This window comes from Malania oleifera, chromosome 4 (genome assembly GCF_029873635.1).
Source record: "Malania oleifera isolate guangnan ecotype guangnan chromosome 4, ASM2987363v1, whole genome shotgun sequence".
NCBI lineage: Eukaryota > Viridiplantae > Streptophyta > Magnoliopsida > Santalales > Ximeniaceae > Malania > Malania oleifera.
This window is the reverse complement of record NC_080420.1, coordinates 28717981-28741945: the sequence shown is the minus strand read 5'-3', so window position 1 is coordinate 28741945 and position 23965 is coordinate 28717981. Positions and strand designations below refer to the sequence as shown.

Sequence of the window (23965 nt, the reverse complement as noted above, 5' to 3'; positions counted from 1 at the left end):
ATCTAATAAAACTGTAAATCTAAGGTCTTTTCAAACGAATAGGTAGTGGTGAGCAAATAAGTTGAATTATACATTTTCCCCCCGAGTGTTTGTTATTTGTTCCGAGCATGTTAATATCACTATAAAACTCAAAAATGAAAATTAAAAATAGTTAAAATAATAGCTGCCTATTTAATTAAAATTTTCGATATTGAATCAAATTAGAAACATTGTTGAGCAAGTGTTTATTTTCGTATTTGAGTCGAACAATAATTAACAAATATGATTAAAATAATAACAAAAAATTTAAATTAAAGACATTATAATAATTTTTACAATTATTTTTTCTTAATTGTTACGTTTTAAAGCTTACTTTTTAGTGCTATAAGAGCAATCTTAGTATCTATATAACAGTTGAAGAATAGTAAAAATATTTTTGGAATGACTTATTAATTTTTTTCTTCAAATTTTTTTAAAATTTATAGATATTCTTATTTTATTTACTTTTAAATTCACATGTTCGAGAATTATGTAAAAGATGAATGATTTAATTCATAAAAGTTAATTCTAAATATCAAAACATAAGATAAAAGTTGTCAAAACAATTAAGATTTATAAAATTTGGTTTAGTCTAATATGTAAATAATTAAAAATTGACAGTAAAAACTAAAAAAATTAGTAGCATAAATAGAGTTATGCTTCTTTACTTTTTCATTGTGCAACAACAAAAATAAAAAAACGAAAAACGAAAAACGACTGCAAACAACCCCTTAATTTTTGAAATTAAGGCGGCTTTTAATAATGACAAACTCTTTTGAAATTAAAAATAATAAATTTCTAATCAACAAATTAATTTTTAGTTTGAAAAAAATGAAATGCGCGCCCAAAAGCATTTTGACTATGCTTGCTCCCCCTCAAACGCCAAATGTAATGCTCCCTCTGCCCCTACGCTTCTTCTTCTTCTTCCCCTGTTTTACTCAAGCACCTTCACTTCCTCTGTTTCTTCTTCTAAGCAAAGCAGCCATCACAATTCACATCCAAGGCATGGATTGTCCAAGCTTCAGTTACGACCAAGTCATCAATGGATGCTTTCGGTTCCATCCTTACCTTCTGCCGCCTTAATGATCTCCAGCAGGTGCGCTTCCTTCCCCTGTGCCCTAGATTTGATGCTCATTTTATGCACGAATTCCACTCACTGATCTCACACGGATAAGATTTAGTTTTATCTATGAAATCGAGTTTGGTGATTTTTTCCTCATGCTTTTGGATCAAGAAGTTCGAAGTTTTTTTTTTTAAAATTAATATCGAATTAAGAATTTCGACCGCGAATATTTCCATGACTGTCCAACCATTGTTGTCTGTCCAGGAGCTTGAATGAGTTGTCCTTAATCAGTTGAACTTTGGTGGTTAACTGATTAGCATGTTGTTGACTATTGTTAGGTCTGGAAAGAAAATTGAAAACTATTTTTTTCCCATTCTTTTGGATTGGCGAAGATTATCGTATTGAAAACTGAAAAGCTTGACACGTTCCTTCGCCTTTTGTTTGAGTCATGGAATTTCTACCTCAAATTTACGTTATGTAGATTTGGACAAATAAAACATAATATAAAATTATTGTAACTGTGTCTACATTTATAGAAACCTAAATTTAAGGTTTGATTTATCCTCCTACCGACATCGATTTATGAATGAGATTCAGGATTTTTCTCGGTGAACTTTTGTGGCCACGAATACCATTAAGATTGTTTGATAAAGCTACATTGTGTCTATTGCTTGTTAAGGATAGATCTTTATATTCTTACCAAAAAACTAACGCACACAGGAATTAAGGTTGGTGATTCATACCTAATTTTATATACAATTCTTTTTGTCAGTGCATTTGTCAAGGACTTCCCGTAAAATTTATTTTGTCTTAACTCTGTTAGTGATAATAATTATTTGTATTATATCAGGATTGAATAGTTTTTTTCTCTTTTATTCTTGTAGGTTATATAAGTCATCAATCTCTTGTAGAACTCTAATGATTTAAAGAAAGTTTTTTCTTTTCCTAATTTTTGCTCCTCTTTGATTCTATTATGGTATTAGAGCTTTGTTGTATGGAATTTCGCATCTCGTCCATTAACTTCTCGGTGAGTTGGCTGGGGGTAGCGCGCCCCTGCTTGGGGTTAGGGGCAAAGCCTCGGAATTTTTTTTGGGGGGGTGTCCATACGGTTCGATTTTGGTTTTTGGGCGGATTTTGGCTGTTGGCGAATCTGGACGTGGTTTGCTTTTGGTTCGAGTTTGATTCGTGATTTGTTGGATTGTTGCTTGGCTCGGTATTGGCAGGTTTGGTTCGTTCTTGTTATTCTCAGATTAATTTGTTTCTTATATCTTGGGTATATTTGTTGTTTATTCGTCATGACTAGTGAACGGGATGATTCTCTACAATCTATTAGTGTGCGGTTGGATGGTAAAAATTATTCTTATTGAAGTTATGTGATGAGAAATTTCTTAAAGGGTAAGAAGATGTGGAGTTGTGTCTCAGGTCTGGCTCGTAAACCTGTGGAGGGGGTTGATAAATATGAGGACTTACTGGATGCGTGGGATACTCATAACTCTAAAGTTATTACTTGGATAAAAAATTTTGTTAATAGTCGCATTGAGATTCAATTGGTGAAATATGAAACTGCTAAGGAGGTTTGAGATCATTTGGTAAGATTGTATGTATGGTCTAACTTTTTTGTTCAGTATCAATTGGAGATGAATATTCCAGTACTTGAACAAAATGATAGGAGTGTTCAAGATTTTTATTCGGCTATGACTGATCTTTGGGATCAATTGGCTCTCACAGAATCTATGGAATTACAGAAGTTTGCTCTATATATTGCCCGTAGGGAAGAGCAGTGATTGGTCCAATTTATGATGGCTCTTCATGATGATTTCGAGGGCATTTGTGGATTGATTTTACATCACGTTCCATTGCCTTCAGTTGATTCGGTGGTCGGTGAGATGTTGGCAGAGGAGACTTATCTCAAATCTCAGACTGGAAATGGAACATATGCTCCATCTGCATTCGTTTTGGCTGTTCCTCCTAAACCACCTTCCTTTAGTCAGAATCAATCTTCACCTCGCCCTAACAATGAGTGCAACTTTTGTAAGGAGAAGGGACATTAGAAGGCTCAGTGTCCAAAATTGTTGAATAAGACTCAAACTTCGCAGCTGTGGCAAAATGAAGGAAAACAATCTTAGCGTTCAGGGGGTCCAATGCCCCAGCAGTGGTGACTAGGAGGACACTAGTATAATACAGCAACTGTTGCCCCTTCATCGGATAACTCATGGAATGATTCCTTATTTGATCCTCGTATGAGTGCCCTTACAGAACAGTTTCAGCAGTTTCTTGCTTCACAACCATATGTCATGTCCACTCCATCTGTAGCAAGTTTGTCATTGTCTGCTCCCTTAGGTATATCTTGGTCGCCACTGCTAGGGAATTGACACTGAGATGACTTTCCTCCATTTCGCCACGCCTAAAGTTTGAGTCTTATTCAGCAATTTTGGACACTGAGCCTTCCAATGTCCCTTCTCCTTACAGAAGTTGGACTCATTGTTGGGGCGAGACGAAGATCGATTTTGATTAAAGGAAGGTGGTTTAGGAGGAACAACCAAAACAGATGCAGATGGAGGATATGTTCCTTTTCTAGTATGAGATTTGAGATGAGTCTCCTCTGCCAACAACTCACTGACCACCGAATCAACCGAAAGCAGTGGAACGCGATGTAAAATCAATCCACGAATGCCCTCGAAATCATCACGAAGTTCCATCAGAAATTAGACCAATCGCTGCTCTTCCCTACAGGCAATATATGGAGCAAACTTTTGTAATTCTACAGATTCTGTGAGAGCCAATTGATCCCAAAGGACATTTCTTGAACTACCATCTCTTGAAATAACATGCCCCAAAAACGACACTTTCTCTAGCCAGAATTTACATTTACTAAACTTGGTATACAATTTCCTTTCCTTGAGCATTTGAAGTACTAGCCATAAGTGCGTCTCATGCTCCTCAAAGCTCCTCGAATAGACCGGTATGTCATCAATGAAAACTGCAATAAACTGGTCTAAATACTGATAAAAAACTCTATTTATCAAGTCTATGAACACAGCAAGAGCATTCGTCAGCCCAAAAGGCATAACGAGAAATTCATAATGCCCATACCTAGCCTTAAAGACTATCTTTGAGACGTCTTCTGTTTTAACTTTCACTTGATGATAGCCTGACCTAAGATCAATCTTAGAATAAACTTGCATACGTTGAAGCTAATCAAATAAGTCATCTATGTGGGGTAGAGGATTCCTGTTCTTGATTGTCACTTTATTAATTTCCCTGTAATCTATACACATCCTCATAGACCCATCATTCTTCTTTACAACTAACATTGAAGCTCCCCACGGTGATACACTGGGCCGAATAAAACCTTTATCCAGTAAGTCTTGCAACTGATCCTTTAGTTTTCCTAACTTTGCTAGAGCCATTCTTTAAGGAGCTTTAGAGATCGGTGCCGTCCCGGGAAGTAGATCAATAGTGAAATCTACCTCGTGGTTAGGAGGTAACCTAGGTAGATCTTTTGGAAAAAAATGTCTGGAAATTCCTTAACCACTGGTGTATTGTCCAGTTTCAATTCATTTTCTGACACCTCTTTTACAATGGCCTTAAACCCTTGACAACCATCCATAAGTAATCTCCTCGCCTGCATTACTGACACTAACTGAGGCGGGGAACACACCTGCGACCCCACAAACCTGAATTCTTGCTTGCCTGGTGGTTTGAAGATCATCTCTTTCAAATGGCAGTCAATATTAGCATAGTTAGCTGCCAGCTAATCCATACCCAGTATTACATCAAACTCATGCATATCAAGTACAATTAAATCAACATGTAGTACTCTTCCCTGAATTTCTACGGGATAACCTTTAAGCACCCTACGACACTTTATTACTGAATCAGTTGGTGAAGCTACTGACATTTCTACATTTAATAAACGAGTCTCGCCTCTAGACAATTTAATGAAATTCACAGACATAAAAGAATGAGTAGCACCCAAATCAAATAAAAAATAGCATGGCATGACAAAACAGTAAGGGTACCTATCATGACGTCTGCAACAGTCTCAGCGTCTCCTGGCATTAGAGCATAAACCCTTGCTGGGGCTGCATTCCTCTGCTAACCTCTACGATGTGCCTGGTAATCTCCCCTGAACTGCCTGGGAGCAGGAGCAGTACTAATAGGTGTAGGATGATCTCGTGCTAGATGCCCCGATCCTCCACAGTGATAACATACACCTCTCCCTGCTCGACACTCCCCCGGATGTCTCTTTCCACAAATCTAACATACAGGGTAGGTTTGAGCAACCTGAATTTCGTCCCCAGTCTCCTACCTCTGACCCCTGTCGTAGTTTCCTCTCCTCCACTAACCACGACCAAAGCCCTACTGAAAGCCTGAAGGTGTGGACCTCTTCTTTTGTCCCTATTCCTCTGCACCCAATTGCTCACCGATCTCAGCCAAAGCTGCTTTATCAACTAACTCAATAAAGTCCTGTATTTTCTATACCATAACTTGTAGATCTCATACCTCAAACCCCTTGCAAACTGTCTTGCTTTCTTTGCTTCATCAAGAATGATAAGCGGGCGAAGCGGGACAACTCGATAAACCTCGTCGTGTATTGCTGGACCGTCAGCTGTCCCTTTTCAAATTTAGGAACTCTTTCACTTTAACTTCCTTGACAATAGCTGGGAAATATTTGTCAAAGAATAATTCTTTATATCGGTCCCATGTCATAACCATCGGCGTCGTCCTCTGCTGCTCCAGAAATTTTACCGTAGTCCACCACCCTTGGGCCTCCCCTGTCAGTTTATAAGTGTGGTGAAGAGGACCTTTTACTCCTTCGTGCATTGTAATGCTGCCAAAACCTTCTCGATCTCCTGCATCCAATTCTCAGTAGATGTAGGATCAACTCCTCCTAAAAATGCCGGAGGATTCATTTTGGTAAATTTCTCTATCGTGCACCCATGACCTGCAGATGGGCCACCATGCTCTCTAAAGCTACTAACGATCTCAGCCATAACCTACTGAGCCACACTGCGTAATACTGCATCAAAATCAGTCCCGTTTGTACTTGAGGGTCCTGCACCGTCATTACCACTCGCATGGGCGGTACCTCCTCCAGAGTCCATCATGAAAAGACAATAAACATGACTTAGGGACCCTATCCGTATAACTTACACATCTAATCAAAATTCCCTATCTTGACATCCTTAGTTTATTTCAAGATTCAGTCCTACACTTAGAAACACAACTCGACAATAGTTTACTATGACTTTCTTGCAATCATCATCCCAGGAAAGACATAGAAATCACCACAGAAGTCCTGTCTCTAAACTGCTAAACAAAACCTCAAATTATTTTCCTATACTTTGGTATTGTTTCCGCTGCACCCTAAAGTCTACAAAACCTAACAACGTAGGCTCTGATACCAAACTGTAACAACCTGCCTAATTTATCATTTTATATTATTTTTTTTTTCGTAATAACATTCAATATAATAATCCTGTACAATTGAATAACATAATCAACTTGGACCCATAGGTACCAGGGATATACCCAAAATATAACTTAGATACCTAAGCAGCAGGAAACGTAAATTACAACATACCATACAACCAACCTCAATACCAGAGTCCTACTAAAACTGTTATATATACAAACATCTACAAAATTCAAAAGTAGCCTAGGATCACTTCCCAAAAATAAATCCAACCCTGACTATACAACTTACCCTTCTAATAGGGTAGCTCATTCGAATTCTACTGTCGCGGAGCTCTAGCTACTCCTTTATCTAGATTTCCTGAAATATTTATATAACTGGGGTGAGACACCCCTCAGTGAAGGAAATAAACTAATATCAGTGTGTGACAATATGAGCATTATCGTGTTATACATATAAACTGTATAATAAGCATATTTTATAAAAACTGTGTATAATGGAATTGAGTAAAATATGATTGTCATATCATATATGTGATAACCTGCTTATCTTCCACATTTTTTTTTCAAAATATAATAAAAATCAATATCACAAATCTCAGCAGATTATAATCCACTTGGACTCGTGGGTACCAGGGATACATCATAAACACATCACAGAAGCCTATGTAGCAGGAAACGTAAATCATAAACACCTCATTATACCATACATGACAATTCCAAAGTTACTACAATCACTGTATATATATATGTACACAATCACAACCCAAAAGATATCTAAGGTCATCTCACAAAATATATTCGACCCTATCAAAACACTTACCCTTTTGGAAGGGCAGTCCAATCGTACTAGATCAACGGGGCTTTACCCGCTCTCCTATCAGGGGCTCCTGAAAAGTTTATAAAATTTTGGGGTGAGACACCTCTCAGTAAGGGAAATAAACTAATACTAGTGTGTGACAACATGAGTATTTCGTATTATACATATACCATACAGAACATATTCACTATTTATAAGGCTGGATTCATCAACGAGCCACGTCATCTCGTTGACGAGTCCTTTAATAATTTCGTTGATGAAACCCACTCCTCGTCGACGAAATTCAGACGGCCCAAAACCTCTTTCGGTATTTTCTTGTCGACGAACCACATCACCTCGTCGACGAGTCCTGTAGAAAGTTCGTTGACGAACTCCAACCCTCGTCGATGAGTTCCTGTTATACCCTCGTCGACGAGTCCCCTATATTCGTCAATGAGGAGTTGAAAAATTCCTCGAGATTTATCATTTCCAAAATGCAATGTCGTCGACTGCCTCCTTCTATTTTTGGTTCCTATTTCTCTTTCTTTTATTATTTAAATACCATTATTCTTCGAGTCGTTACATTCTCCCTTCCTTATAAAATTTCGTCCTCGAAATTTATTATTCACGTAACTTGTCATCCCTTAACAAGAAAATGGTCTACTTATTTTATTATTTACCCTCACTTATGACGAAGGAATATCGTAGTTACATTCCGAGTCCTGAGAGATTACATATAAACAAAAGAAAAATCCTCCCAAAACTAAAATGCTACACTAATTAAACCATTACATGTACTTGCAAAAGAAATACTACTTAACTACTTACATTTTATCTAATCAAACTTCTTGGAATAGATGTGGATACTTCTATTTCATCTGTTCCTCGGATTCCCATGAAGCCTCTTCAATTACATGATTCCTTCACAAAACTTTTACCTGAGGAATCTTCTTGTTACGTAGCTCCTGTACTTTCCTATCCTGAATTTGTATTGGTATCTCCTCATACACCAGTGAATCACTAAGTTCTAATTCATCATAACTGATGATATGAGAAGGATCTGGGACGTATTTCCTTAACATAGCAACATGGAATACGTCGTGGATCCTGGACAACACCGGTGGTAAAGCTAGCCTGCAGGCTACCGGTCCCACTTTATCTAGAATTTCAAATGGATCGATATACCTAGGACTAAGTTTATTCTTCTTCCCAAATCGCATAACCCCTTTCATCAAAGCTATCTTCAAAAACACATGATTACTCACATCAAATTCTAGATTCCTGCGGCGATTATCAGCATAACTTTTCTGTCGGATCTGAGCTGTACTGATCCTGTCCTTGATAAGCCGAACCTTATCACACGCTTGTTGCACAAGCTCCGGTCCCACTATTCGCCGCTCACCCACTTCATCTCAAAACAAAGGAGATCAACATCTCCTACCGTATAAAGCCTCAAACGGTGTTATGCCAATGCTGGTTTGATAACTGTTATTATACGCAAATTCTATTAGTGGCATGAACTGAGTCCAACTACCCCCAAAATCCAATACGCACGCACGGAGCATATCCTTTAATGTTTGTATCATCTTTTCAGTCTGCCCATCTGACTAAAGATGGAATGTCGTGCTAAATGACAACTGAGACCTTAGTGCTTCCTATAGACTCTTCCAAAAACGTGACGTAAAACGCGGGTCTCGATCTGACACAATCGATACTGGCACCCCATGAGAACGAACTATCTCCTGAATATAGATCTCTGCTAAACGGTTGAGGGAGAAGTTGATCTTGATAGGTATAAAGTGGGCGATTTTAGTCAAATGGTCAACAATCACCTAGATGGCATTCTGGCCATGTAATGCCGTCGGCAGTCCTGACTCGAAGTCCATAGGTATATGATCCTACTTCCACTCTAGGATAAATAACAGCTGCAATTGGCCTGTCGGCCTCTGGTGCTCAGCCTTTACCTGCTAACACGTCAAACACTGGGTCACATACTCGGCGATCTCTCTCTTCATACCACTCCACCAGTACGACTCTCGCAGATCTCTGTACATCTTTGTACTACCAAGATGAACTGTATACAAAGATTTGTGAGCCTCCTTTAAAATAGTCTTCCTAATCTCAGTCGGCAGGAACGCATAATCTGGAACGAAACCGCAAAGCTTTGTCATTTGCAATACTGAATTCCTCCCCCTGACCACTTTGTACTCTGTTTATCACCTCTGTTAATTCTGGGTCTTCCTTCTGGGCGGCTTTAATTTTTTCTTGCAGAGTAGGTTATACTACTAAGTTGGAAATACACACTGGAGGATAACTCTACCAACTTTATGCCGAGTCTCTCCAGATCTATCATGATCGGATACTAGATCTCCATAACCGCCAACACTAGTTCCCTGAATTTGTTGCTCAATGCATCAGCTACCACGTTTGATTTCCCTGGGTGATAACTGATGGTATAATCAAAATCCTTAATCAGCTCCAACCACCTTCTCTGCCTCATATTCAGTTCCTTTTGCGTGAAGAAATACTTTAAACTCCTGTGGTCAAAGAAAATCTCACACTGCTTGTCATACAGGTAATGTCTCCAAATTTTCAATGCGTGTACCACTGCAGCCAATTCAAGATCATGTGTAGGATAGTTATTTTCATATTCTTTCAATTGTTTGGATGCATACGCCACTACCCTACCATGCTGCATCAATACACAACCAAGTCCCTTCAAGGACACATCACTGTAAATGACATATCTCTCACCCCCTGACGAGATGATCAATACTGGTGCTATGACTAATCTTTGTTTCAGTTCTTGAAAACTCTGCTCACAGCTGTCGTTTCACTCAAATCTGGCATTCTTCCTCGTCAGTCGTGTCAAAGGTCCTGACAAAGCTGAGAATCCCTCAGCGAAACAGCGGTAATAGTCAGCTAGCCCCAAGAAGCTCTTGATCTCCTGGACATTTCTCGGTCTAGCCCAATTCACTACGACCTCAACCTTACTAGGATCTACAGAAATACCGTCTCCAAATACAACATGCCCCAAGAACACGACAGTCTCAAGCCAGAATTCACATTTACTGAACTTGGCGTACAACTTCTTTTCCCAAAGTGTCTGCAAAACCTGTCTCAAATGTGTCTTATGCTCTTCATAGCTCCTCGAATAAACCAGTACATCATCAATAAAAATAATAAACTGGTCTAGGTATTAGTGGAAGACTCTGTTCATCAAGTCCATAAATACCGCAGGAGCATTCGTCAAACCAAACGGCATAACAAGAAACTCGTAATGCTCGTACCTGGTCTTGAAGGCCATCTTCGAGACGTCTTCTGCTTTCACTTTTACCTGATGGTAACCGGATCTAAAGTCAATCTTCGAATACACTCGTGTACCCTGGAGCTGGTCAAACAAATCGTCAATACAGGGTAGATGATACTTGTTCTTGATTGTCACTTTATTAATCTCTCCATACTCTATACACATCCTCATAGTCCCGTCTTTCTTCTTCATAAATAAAATCGGAGCTCCCCACGGAGATACACTGGGCCGTATGAAGCTCTTATCAAGTAGATCTTGCAACTGATTCTTCAATTCTGCCAACTCTACTGGCGCCATCTGATAAGGTACCTTAGAAATCGATGCTGTACCGGAAGGTAGATCAATAGGGAAATCTACCTCACTATCGGGTGGTAAGTCTGGTAACTCGTTTGGGAAAACATCTGTAAACTCCTTTACTATAGGCGTGCTAGTAAGTTTCAATTCATTCTTTGACATCTCCTTTACAACTGCCACAAACCCTTGACAACCACTCAGTAGTAGTCTTCTAGCCTGAATAGCTGAAACTAGTTGAGGCGGGGATTGCACTCGCGACCCTACGAACTTGAATTTTGCTTCCCTCGGAAATCTGAATATCACTTCTCGTGCTTGGCAATCTATGTTGACAAAATTAGCTGCTAGCCAATCCATGCCAAAAATAACATCAAACCCGTGCATGTTTAGCCCTATTAGATCAGCAGACAAAGTCTTTCCTTGAATATCAACTGGACAACCTCGGAGCACCCTACTACACCTCACTGCTAACCCAGTCGGTATAGATACCAACAATTCAACATCTAATGATTGTGTTTCAGCCCCATATAATTTAACACACCCTGAAGACACGAACGAGTGTGTAGCTCCTGAATCAAATAATGCAATAACTTTAAAGGAAAGTCGACTGCCTCCTTCTGTTTCTGGTTCCCATTTCCCTTTCTTTTATTATTTAAATACCATTATTCTTCGGGTCGTTACAATATAAAGCATACTAGATTTCTAGACATGAAAATCATCTTATATAACTGTACAATACTGAAATAACACCCAAAATAGATAGTTAGTTGATGTTATGTCTTACCCCCACATGACTAGGTTATGCAGCTCGAAGGTGAGACCTAGCAATGATTGGCCGACCATGCTAGATCAATCATAAGTCTATAAGTACGATGGGTCTGTCCCACCTGGTCCCGGACTACCACGGGGACAACTCCACTCTATACTGAAGCCACATCGACTGTCATCTCCCACACTACTGGTCGTGTGGTAGCACTATCATAATTTTGAACATATAGCTACGGTACCGTGCTCCTAAAATTGAACTAAACCATGCCATTCGGGTTCTGATATCATATAATAAATTTCATATACTGAACATAGCTATTTTGTATTTCATAATAATAACTGTCATGTAAATATTTCATAAATTCTGTCTTATTATACATGATTATGGCATCTGCGCCAAAATGAATTTTGGCATTTGCGCCGGCATAACATAACATGAATCACGGCATCTACTTGGGCATATCATAATATACTGAACATAATTTTTCTGTACTGTTTAATATGTAAAATCATGGTTCCTATATTATTTCATAATTGCCTTGGAAACTATCATATCATGCTTAATCTGGGAAAAATATTTTATTTTGATATACATAATTTTATGGAAATTTAAACTCATACCACATAGAAATGGGTAACCTTTTGAATGTAAAATATGTTCCTAAAACCATATTTTTTGATAAAATATGTTTAAATCATATCCCTATTCATAATAGTATTTCCCAAACATAATTATATAATATAATAAATAATTTTATGAAAATTTTTGACTTAATTTATCCCCTTACCTGGCTTACTGGGAGGCCCACAAAATACTCAATCTTACACCCACAGTATTCTCAGCACAACAGCTTGAAATTAACATTTTGCCCAACAAAACTTCAGTATTATCTTCCCTAATATATTCTCCTCAGTCCAAAAATATCAAATACCCAATAATACCTGAAATAAACTAACTTATCCAAATTTTGGGCTGGTTCCCAAATTAGCCTAACCAACAAATCACTCCAACAGATGTGCAGAGAATCTTTCCAGGAGTGATGTGGCGGCTTCCGATTGTCGAACCGGCGAAGAACAAGGCTGAATTTCTAGAGATAAGGTAAGGGAGCCGAAGTTTGGAGAGAGAGAAAGATTTTACATGAAATTTCCTCGCAGAAATCGGATTTGAGCCTATTTATATACCAGGCTTCGTCGACGAGACACGTCACTTCGTCGATGAGGCCAAGAAGAGAATTTGTCGACAAACACTTATTTATTGTCGACTAATTTCAGACCCTGCAACAGCCCTCTTGGTAATTTCTCATCGACAAGACTCGTGGCGTGCGACGAATTTATTAGTGAGTTCGTCAACGAAACCAGAGGGTTCATCGACAAACCCTGCAATTTCTCCTTTTTGAATTTCCTTTTCCTCCCTTCTTGTATTATTTAAATACTATAATTTTTCGAGTCTCTACATGAATGCTTTACAGGACAATGGTTCTTAGGACTTGGTATCTTGTCCTCTTGACAAGCCTATGGTTGGTTGTTGTTGGGTGTACACTGTGGAAAGTCAACCTTGATAGTTATGTGGCTCATTTAAAGGCATGTCTTATTGCTAAGGGGTATATTCAGGTATATGATTTGGATTATTTTGACACTTTTTCTTTGGTTGCCAAACTCACTTTAGTATGTCTATTCATCTGCTTGGCTACCACTTGTCACTGGCCTTTGCATCAATTAGATGTGTAGATTGTCTTCTTGTATAGTGATCTTGAGGAGGAGGTCTATATGGAGTAACCACTTGGGTTTGTTGCTTAGGGGGAGTCAGGATTAGTGTGTTTGCTTAAGAAGACATAGTATGATTTAAAACAGTCTCCTAGAGTATGGTTTGGTCAATTCAATGCTATAGTACTTGAGTTTGGTCTTTGACGGTGTGCAGTGGATCACTTTGTGTTTTATTGTCATACTGTATTAGGTGGGATCCTCCTTGTTGTGTATATGGATGATATTGTTATTACAGGTGATGATGATAAAGATATTTAGAGTCTCAAACTGTTTCTACAAGTCAAACCAAAGATTTGGGATTTTTGAAATACTTCTGGGGTATAGAAGTATTTAGATCGTGTATGGAACTATTTTGTCATAGAAGAAATATGTTCTTGATCTATTGGATGAAACTAGATTATTGGGATCTAAATTGGCTGATACACCCATGGATCGTAACAATAAGTTAGTACAAGACATGAATGATTTGTTGCCTAATCTTTTGGATGATATTGGAGACTTGTTAGAAAGTTGAATTTTCTCATTGTCATTCGGCTGAACATATTTCTTGCAACAAGTGTTGTGAATGAATTTTGGATTCTTTAAGGACAAGTCAGGGGAACACAGTAATTCAGAGCTTGAGATATCTTAAAGGTGCACTTAAGAGAGGTTTGGTGAATGTCACACTTATATTCAAGAATATACAGTTGTTGATTGGGTTGAGTCGCCTTCCGACCAAAGATCCACAACTGGGTACTGTATCTTGGTTGGTGGTAATTTGGTTTCTTGGAAGAGTAAGAAACAAATTATGGTGGCCAGGTCAAATGTTGAATCAGAGTATAGAGTTAGGACTCACACTACTTGTGTACTTGTTTAGTTGAAGAACATGTCAAAAAAATTGAGTTTTCCACCTTCTTAGCATTTGAAGTTGATGTGTGATAATAAAGCTGCTCTTCATATTGCCTTCAACTCGATCTTTCATGAACAAACAAAATACATTGAAATTGATTGTCATTTTGCTTGGGAAAAACTTGTGCAGAAACTCATTTCTATCATGAAGTCTGATATGCAACTTGCTGATTTATTTATCAAAGCTTTGGTAGGGTGCTTGTGTTAATTTATTTGTAACAAGTTAGGGGGCATATAATTTTATACTCCAGCATGAGGGGAGTGTTAAAGATTATTTTATTTTTTTAGTATTATTATAATGTTAGTATGTTAATTAGTGAGAGTTAGTAAGGGTATTATAATCATTAGAATGTATTTAATTTGTATTATAAATAGAGGGAGATATCTATTTTCAAGTTAGGTCATTCATTTAATCAAAATTTCAACATCAATCAATTCAATTAGTGAAAGCAGGGAGCCATACCTAGATTGAAAGTAACAATGAAATGTAGTACCAAAAGAAAAAATCATCTCTTAGACAGAAAATGGCTGAAGTTCATTACACATTAGTCTTTGGTTTTTGATGTGGCTTTGAAAATTCTTCACCGTATCAGATTATACTTTTAATATTATTTTACAAAAAATGAAATAAAAAAAATATAAATTTTAATTTGAAAATAAGTATGATTATTTAGTTAATTGGATGTGTGTTGCCTAGGATCTGATTATTTATATACTCTTGATTCGTGAATGGTTTGAGGCCCAGACGCCCAGACACCAGAAGCCCCAAAAACCACAGGCGTTTTGGATAACACTTTGGCTGCTACCGAGTCACTGGGCCCCCCTGGCATTTGCAACCAAGAGAAAGGATATCTCTTTTTCCCAAATAGAAAAGAGAAGAAAAAGAAAAAATCATTTCCGAACGAGTTTACACCAACATATTCCTTTGACAGACCACTGATTTTTAATGGATCGTAGTTTGTCTTTTAGCTGGACTTCAGGCATCCACCAGTCTTCGCAGAAGATATGATGCAATGCAAATAATAGAGGGCCTTTTGGGTAGGCAGTCGCACCTTAAGCTTTCCCCAATCTTGTTTCACAAGAAGCCTCTAGAGACAAACGTGACATGATAGACACATACAAACTTGGTTGCATTCTTCCACAGGCCCCGAGCCAATGAAGCCATCAAATTATCGTATACCCTTTTCACCGTTGTGCCATCCCAAAAAGAAAAGCATGCCTCATTGTGTGTACCTATTTTGTAAAGCAGACCCACCTTCTGAATATATTGTCACCTCTCAGCCCTTTATTGATCATGCCAGTCATGTTTATAAGCCTCTAATCAAGACAAAATTTCCTTTGTAAATAGAACGTATTATTATGCGCACACCCGCCAAATTAAGAAAAAATAAAATAAAGTTGAAAACACAATAATTCAAGTGGTTTGCCAAGATACTGTGGGGTCTTGAATTGGGAGGCAAAATTTTACCTTTTTTACAGACTTGAACACTCGATGGAAAAAATAAGTAGGGCCCTGCAATGCTTGGTATGTAAGAATGGAATTGATTTTTATAATTTTACAAGTTTTTTATACAATTTTTCATTTTATTTTAATATGGCAAATATTGAACTAGAGTTTGAGATTTTTAATTTAGGGGTTTCAATTTCTAATTTTCAAAGGAAGCAAAGGAATTGGGTACCGGAGATGAATTAGCCCTTTTATATAACTCGGGCTGGCGGGCTACAAATTGATTTCAAAAGAAGAAAAAGAAAAGAAAAAAAAAACTGCGCCATCCTTCAATGTGTCTCGTAACAGTTTACTACCAAAAAGGAGTCTGTTGAAAACAGATTCAACAGTCAGGATTGGTTGGTATCTTGGATATTGGGGGTTGTGATTTAATTAAGCTCGAGTCACTATGTTGTGCGGCGAATATATATTTCTTGTTAACACCGTCAATGGGGATGTTGAGTGAATAGCCATCAATTTGCTGGACGACAGCCAACAGAAATATTTATTGCATGGCATTGCTTTGGTTCATCATCGTTCATCCTTCTCATTAAACAGTAATAGATTTGACTTTCGAGTACCAATAATAAACTGGGTGCATTTTCTTCAAAATTTACAGTTGCGGGGAGTCTTTTGCCCAACTCCGTTCCTTGGATTGTTCGGAACAGTAAATTTCCCTGAAGGAGGCCAGTAGACCCACACACTTAGGAAAATTCTAACCCTTGTGGAGATAGAATGGCCACTGGTTACTCGTGGTGGCTGTAGCTCTCGGCTTGAGACTTGAGAGTTATGCTGAAACTGTATTTATCAGAATCCGTGCTGCTATTAAATTTCTGTGCCAGGGGTCTATAAACCAGATAAGCCAAATGCTGAGGACGCGGGCATGCTTGCGTTTGGGCTTGCTTTTGGGCACGGTCAGTGAAACTGCATAAGAGCAAATTTTTCTAAACTGGGTTTTGCACTGGTCTGAGTCAGGATGGTCTCCTTGAACTTTCATGGCGATTGGGGAAGTCTGATGGTTTGAATTATCAGTTATGGGGTTGAGGTGAGATGCGTGGTAAGGTGTTTGGGAATTGGGTTGTGTCCGTAGATGATTGGAAGTTCAAGAACCGAGTATCAGCAATACCTTCATGCTAGTCAGGTTTGGCTTTCTGGTTGCTGCTTCAATTGCAGCCTATGCAGTTAAGCAGATTAATGTCAAAAACTCAAGGTCATCGGCATCTTTAATCAAGCCTGCAGGTACTTCATTCCATATTTATTATTGTCAATTATTTGATTATTTGTTTCCAGTAGAAATGACAATAAAATCAAGAAAAAAGGTTGATAAATATAATCATTATTGAGTAATGAATACTCTCATTATAAGAATTTGGCCAATGGATGATCATTTTATGGTAGAATGAAATTTCACTTTTCTTTTTACTGAGGGTCTCTTGCATTAAACCTGCATATTTTTATGGCAAACCTGGATATCAGCAAATGGAGAAGCAAGCACTGAAAATTGGAGCGAAGGGAAAGATGAGGAGCAAGTTAGGTGCTCCAAGGATGAAGTCGGACAACAGGATGTAAGTTTTTGTGTGAACTTAAATCAAAACTCCACATTCCAATCAGTGTCCTACAATCTAATTCATGAATTATGAAATGCCCTTCAGATTTCAGTTTTAATCTCTTGATGATTTGTTTCCATTTTTTCCTAAATTATTGTTTCTTTTTGAAAATTTACTAGATGCTTTATATATTGCAGAAAGAAGAGGAAGAGGAAGAGGAGAAAGAAGAAGTTAAATTAATTAGTGGGTTTATAAACCCAGCTTTGAGCAAGAAAGCTCATGTTGAAGATGAAGATATCTTACCTGAATTTGAAGACCTTCTATCTGGAGAGATTAATTTCCCATTGTCTAGTGACAAGTTTGACATGGGCAACAATTCTGATGCAGAAAAAGACAAGGTTTATGAAACTGAGATGGAAAACAATGCAAGTGAACTGGAACGATTGCGCATCCTGGTCAAGGAATTGGAGGAAAGAGAAGTCAAGCTTGAAGGTGAACTGCTAGAGTATTATGGCTTGAAGGAGCAAGAATCAAACATTGCTGAGCTACAAAAGCAGCTCAGGATCAAGACAATTGAGATTGACATGCTCAATATTACCATCAACACTTTGCAGGCTGAGAGGAAGAAGCTTCAAGAAGAGGTCTCACAAGGAGTTTCAGCGAGGAAAGAGCTAGAGGTGGCAAGGAATAAGATCAAGGAGCTACAGAGGCAGATTCAGCTTGAAGCTAACCAGACTAAAGGCCAGTTATTGTTGCTCAAACAACAAGTTTTAGGTCTTCAGGGAAAGGAGGAGGAAGCCATCAAGAATGATGCTGAAGTTGAGAAGAAGCTTAAAGTTTTGAAGGAGTTAGAAGTTGAAGTTGTGGAGCTTAAGAGGAGGAACAAAGAGCTTCAGCATGAGAAGAGAGAGTTGACAGTTAAACTGGATACTGCTGATGCTAGAGTTACAACTCTCTCCAGTATGACAGAGGTTAGAGATAGGGTTGTTCTCTGATAGATTTTACTTTTCGTGGAGTTAAAGGCTCAGTTGCTTAGTTTTTTAGATGTTCTATCTTGGTCACTGCAATTTTTTTTTCTTAATATGGTTGCTGTGTGTTCATGTTTTTCTTCACCCCCACCCCTCTAATGTGGGCACTTTACATTCTAAACTGTTGCAAGTCAAGTACAATAATTACACCAATTTTTTTAAAAAAAATATGATTATTTAAATCTTTTAGATGCATGAAATTTTTTGCAATTTGGCCTATCTACTTTGATCCCAAATTTCAGCATTTACTGAAAAAGCATGCATTTATAATCCAGGCATCTATAAATGACCAGGTTGGATTCTGTTTTACTAAAAAGTCAAGGCTTTTTTCCTTAATTAGGGTTGAAGCCCAAAATCAGTTCCAGAACAATGTCTTGTGTCCTGTAGTAATAATCTTGCCAGATAACTTCCTTGACTGATAAAATACAGAAGCATATGCTAAAAATTTGATAAAATACGGAAGTATTTGCTAAAAATGCTGAAGGTCATGATACCAAAATAGTGGCTAAAAGCCTAAAACATCCAAATGCAGAATGCTGAGATGTCAAATGTTGATGCACAGATTCAATTGAATTATTCAATTGGTGAAAAGATGCCTAGGAATTCTCAGGTAGTCATTGCAATTGTCATCCAGTACCTGTTCGTACTGTTCTATCAACATTGTATGTCCCTGTGAGAAAAAGGAGCACGCCAATTAGGAGTAATGTATTTCATCATCTGATAAAAAGCTCCATCATGATGTTATAGTAACTAACTAGGCGAGCTGGGGGAGTCACAGGGAGAACATATTATCCGTTTGATTATTGTTCATGACACAACTATGCCTGAATTTCTGCAAATGGATGTTCTTGGCCAAGTCTCTCTCTCTCTCTCTCTCTCTCTCTCTCTCCACTTCTAGGCAATTCACTCTTTATAATCTCTGCTTCATGTTGATGCAGAGTGAAATGGTCGCCAAAGCCAGAGAGGAGGTCAATAATTTAAGGCATGCAAATGAAGACCTTTTAAAGCAAGTGGAAGGACTTCAGATGAACAGGTTCAGTGAAGTTGAAGAGCTAGTGTACCTTCGTTGGGTCAATGCATGCTTGAGATATGAACTCCGGAACTATCAGACACCTGCAGGAAAGATATCAGCTCGTGATCTAAACAAAAATTTGAGCCCCAGATCACAGGAGAAGGCTAAACAGCTGATGTTAGAATATGCAGGATCAGAACGTGGTCTGGGTGATACTGATGTTGAAAGCAATTTCTCTCATCCATCCTCCCCTGGAAGTGAGGATTTTGACAATGCTTCTATGGATAGTTCAACCAGTAGATACAGTAGTGTCAGTAAAAAACCTAGCTTAATCCAAAAGCTGAGGAAATGGGGCAAAAGTAAAGATGATTCAAGTTTTCTTTCATCACCAGCCAGATCCATCAGTGGGGGTTCTCCAAGTGGGACTAGCATAAGCAATCGATCAAGGGGTCCCTTGGAAGCCCTTATGTTACGAAATGCAAGCGATGGTGTAGCCATCACCACATATGGGATGATGGAGCAGCAGCCTTCTGAATCTCCTGAAACTCCAAATCTCCCCCACCTAAGAACGCAAACTTTTTCCAGTGACTCCTTGAATAATGTTTCAGCATCATTCCAACTGATGTCTAAATCGGTTGAAGGAGTTTTGGATGAAAAGTATCCAGCATACAAGGACCGGCATAAGTTGGCCCTGGAGAGGGAGAAGCAAATTAAGCAAAGGGCAGAGCAAGCAAGGGCGCAGAAGTATGGGGACAACTCAAATTTGAATTTGAATTATGAATCGAGAGCAAAGGCTGAGAGAGAGAAATCTGCAAGTTTGCCACAAAAACTTGCTCAGATTAGGGAGAAGGTTGTAGTTTCCGGTGATTCAGTTAACGAATCCAATGACAGTAAGGTAACTGATTCACAAGCGGTGAGCAAGATGAAACTTGGCGAAATTGAGAAGAGACCTCCCAGAGTGCCTCGGCCGCCTCCTAAATCATCTGGAGGTGCTCCTAACTATGTGAATTTTAATCCTTCAAGTGGAGTTCCACATACTACGTCTCAACCTCCTCCTCCACCAGGTCCTCCGCCTCCACCCCCTCCGCCTGGTGGACCACCTCGCCCACCTCCTCTGCCAGGAAGTGTGCCAAGAGGCATGGGTAGTGGTGATAAGGTTCACAGGGCTCCTGAACTAGTTGAATTCTATCAGACACTAATGAAACGTGAGGTGAAAAAAGATGCACCTTCCTTAATTTCATCAAAAACTAATGCAGCAGATATTAAGAGCAACATGATTGGGGAGATTGAGAACAGATCATCATTCCTATTAGCTGTAAGTTGTAATATGTCCAGCTTCTTCCATAGGCCAGGGATGATATGCATTCATTACTCAACAGGAATTGAATTGTGTGTCCAGGTGAAAGCTGATGTTGAAACGCAAGGTGATTTTGTCCAGTCACTGGCAACTGAAGTCCGAGCAGCCTCCTTTACAAACATAGAAGATCTGGTGGCATTTGTCAACTGGCTAGATGAAGAACTCTCATTCCTGGTATGCCATTTAAGTCATAATCTGTTTGAATGTGCTGTTTCTATCAAGAATACTCATGGTTTAAAACATTAATTTGTACAGTATCATAGATGTATATTATAGCCTAGAAAAAAAAAAAGAAAAAAGAGGAATTGTCTGGTAAATATGGAAGATTCTGGCAAGTAATGGGCATACGATAACTCTAAGCTAGCCCAGAATTTCCATTTAGAACTGGGGGCTGAAGCTCCATGACTTGATCAGTGATCACCGAATAAGCTATGAGAGCATTTCTTTTAACTGCTTGACTTGATACAGGTTCAGCATCATCTATCTTTATAACTATCAGTGCCATTGTTTTTGTAATGTTAAGGTTGATGAGCGGGCAGTTCTGAAGCACTTTGATTGGCCAGAAGGAAAAGCAGATGCATTAAGGGAGGCAGCCTTTGAATATCAGGACCTGGTGAAATTGGAGAAGCGAGTAACCTCTTTTGCTGATGATCCGAAACTCTCATGTGAAGCTGCTTTGAAGAAAATGTACTCATTGCTTGAAAAGTAGGTGTTTTCTTCTCCCTTAGTTGTAGTTCCTGAACTGCTGAGAAGCAGTTATTTACTTGTTAACTTGACTTGCCCATGATATGAACTACATTCTTATTACTCCTCCAGAGTGGAACAGAGTGTGTATGCACTCTTGCGCACACGGGACATGGCTGTTTCACGATGTAGGGAGTTCGGAATTCCTGTAGATTGGTTATTAGATTCAGGAGTTGTCGGCAAGGTACGCTCCACGACTAAGTTATACCGACTTTCTCCTGGTTAAACATTTAAACGCAGGGTTGGTTCTTTTTGTGTTACTATGTCATTTTTCCCACGCACATTAATGGTTGGAAGTCAGTCATCTTATAGACAATTGACGCCATTACATTTTTATTTTAAGATACTGAATGCACAAATAAAAAATTTACAGTCACATGCATATATACAGATCTAATTTGAATTGAGAAATATTTGAACTCAATGACAATATATGTGGGAAGTATGAATGTATATTTACCATGGAAGGTAACTTTAGTAGATAATGTTGAAACACATAATCAATTAATTAACAATATTTAACTAGTTAAAAAAAGAACTATGTAGTGAAAAATAATTTTAAAGTTGTAGATATTTTCTTACCTTATTCAATCATTTGATTTATTTAGATGCAGGACATCTTTTAAAATATTGAATAGCATCGAATGAAGTCATTTTTGCTATATAACTAACATCAAACACACGAAAATAAATATTTGCAATTAAACATGAAAAACATGTTTTTTTATATATATTCTTTGGTCCAAGTTTTCATGATTCTAGTGTTTTTACTTATAATTTTGTCTTTTTTTTTAGTATATTCCTTTAGAGAAATTTAGATTTGCTTTTCATGGAAAATAGTTCATGATGTCTCATGTTGAACAATGCTGATATGTGTAACAAAGTTTTCATATATATATATATATATATTTAAAATCCTCTTAAAATTTCCATGACAACCAAATCAAAGTATTGTGCAGATATTACTTTTAAGAGAATTTTTAAAAACTGCTGTTCGTTTGGTTTGGCAAGTTATATGGCAAATAATAACTTTGTTAACTACGCTATAAAGTATTTGTTTGGGATAGTTTTTAATAGAAGTAACCAAAGTAATTATGCTTTAAAATTATTTTTAAGTTAGTCTTTACCAATTTGATTAATAGTCACATTTGTGAAGTTGGAATTAATTTTAGGCCTAAAATCATCTTATTGCAAAAGTCTATGGTCAAAGTTTTATGTAAAATTGATCTTGAGAATAATATACTTTCCAAGCTACTGTATACTATCTAAAAAGTAACATTATATTGTAACATCACTTTTACTCCAACGTCCAACTTTATCACAAATGATCCTATAATAAACTTGAATTGACTCTTGAAAACCTAAAGATATTTTTAGCCTATATCAATCAATTCACTTATAAGTATCTTCTAAAACTCAAAAGCTTAAAAAATATTTGCACGGTAAAACTTCTATTGAATAATGACCAAGTTTCATCTTTGGTCATTGCTTAAAAAATCTAATAGATATATTATTTCACTTGTTAGTACTCCCTTGCTTAAAGAGAACATATTCTTTCATTCCATTGGAGTCAAAAATATTCATCTGTATGCTACAAAATGGCAAAATTACATCGTTGCCACTGCAGATCAAGCTCTCATCTGTACAATTAGCAAAGAAGTACATGAAGCGCGTCGCATCAGAACTCGATGTGTTGAATGGACCTGAGAAGGAGCCAAACAGAGAATTTTTGGTTCTGCAAGGAGTGCGGTTTGCTTTCCGAGTTCACCAGGTATAATCACATTTGCGCTTATGATTCTTTTATCTTGAAACATGAATCCATATAGCATAAATGTTCTAAATGTATGAGGAGCTTTTTGGGATAATGCTGGCGGTACTAATCTTGCGGCTTGTGACTGGTAAGGAATTGAACGGTTGCTGAATCTTTGCATCTAGAAGTCTTGACTGCTTGTCAAACCTCATCTGATACAAAATTCGTAACAATTATGAAAATGGGAAATTGATGTTCTTGATGGTTGTAACTCAATTTGCTTCAACTCTTTTCCAGTTTGCAGGAGGCTTCGATGCAGAAAGCATGAAGGCTTTCGAGGAACTGAGGAGCAGAGTCCACACACAAACAGGGGAAGACAAGCGTATAGACGCATGAGCGGCCCCCCCTCCACCTTTTTCAAATACCTTCTTCCTTTCATTTTCTGTTGTATATTTATCTTGTTTGTTATTTTGAGGCCAACATATTTTATACCGGTTACTGTACCATCAATTCTGCCGCTCAAGGGGAAAGAGGCAATTAAACAGATTATACTTCGCAACCATTGTGACATAATATATCCTTGGAAATTATTTATATTGGGTAACAATTTTTCACTTTAAACAAGAGTACGTGGCACCTGCTTGATAGAAGTCCTACATCTTCACAGAAACGCTTAGCAACTTCTCTAACTATTCCATGCATTTGTATGAAAATATTGGAAA

General features: G+C 37.9%; 1 protein-coding gene across 3 annotated transcripts; it reads left to right on the top strand.

Moving 5' to 3' along the window:
* The first annotated feature begins 906 nt into the window (after window positions 1–906).
* LOC131152614 (protein CHUP1, chloroplastic) lies at window positions 907–23837 on the top strand. Of its 3 annotated transcripts, XM_058104363.1 has the most exons (11): window positions 907–1114; window positions 2065–2304; window positions 15979–17044; window positions 17282–17370; window positions 17550–18323; window positions 19319–20707; window positions 20792–20923; window positions 21273–21454; window positions 21566–21677; window positions 23121–23264; window positions 23541–23837. In XM_058104363.1, exons 3-11 carry the CDS (start codon window positions 16936–16938, stop codon window positions 23637–23639), a joined length of 3030 nt encoding a protein of 1009 aa, XP_057960346.1. In that variant the 5' UTR covers window positions 907–1114; window positions 2065–2304; window positions 15979–16935; the 3' UTR covers window positions 23640–23837. The 3 variants fall into 3 exon arrangements, with proteins under 3 accessions (XP_057960346.1, XP_057960348.1, XP_057960347.1); XM_058104365.1 differs by lacking the exon at window positions 2065–2304 and having other exon boundaries at window positions 16425–17044; XM_058104364.1 differs by lacking the exon at window positions 2065–2304.
* Window positions 23838–23965: the final 128 nt, after the last annotated feature.

Excerpts from the sequence above, each read along its gene's own strand:
- LOC131152614 (XM_058104365.1), top strand. The coding sequence starts at position 16,936 with ATGCTAGTCAGGTTTGGCTTTCTGGTTGCTGCTTCAATTGCAGCCTAT. Across the intron at positions 18,324-19,318 it reads CTCTCTCCAGTATGACAGAG|AGTGAAATGGTCGCCAAAGC; the intron begins GTTAGAGATAGG and ends ATGTTGATGCAG. Across the intron at positions 21,678-23,120 it reads ATTCAGGAGTTGTCGGCAAG|ATCAAGCTCTCATCTGTACA; the intron begins GTACGCTCCACG and ends TTGCCACTGCAG.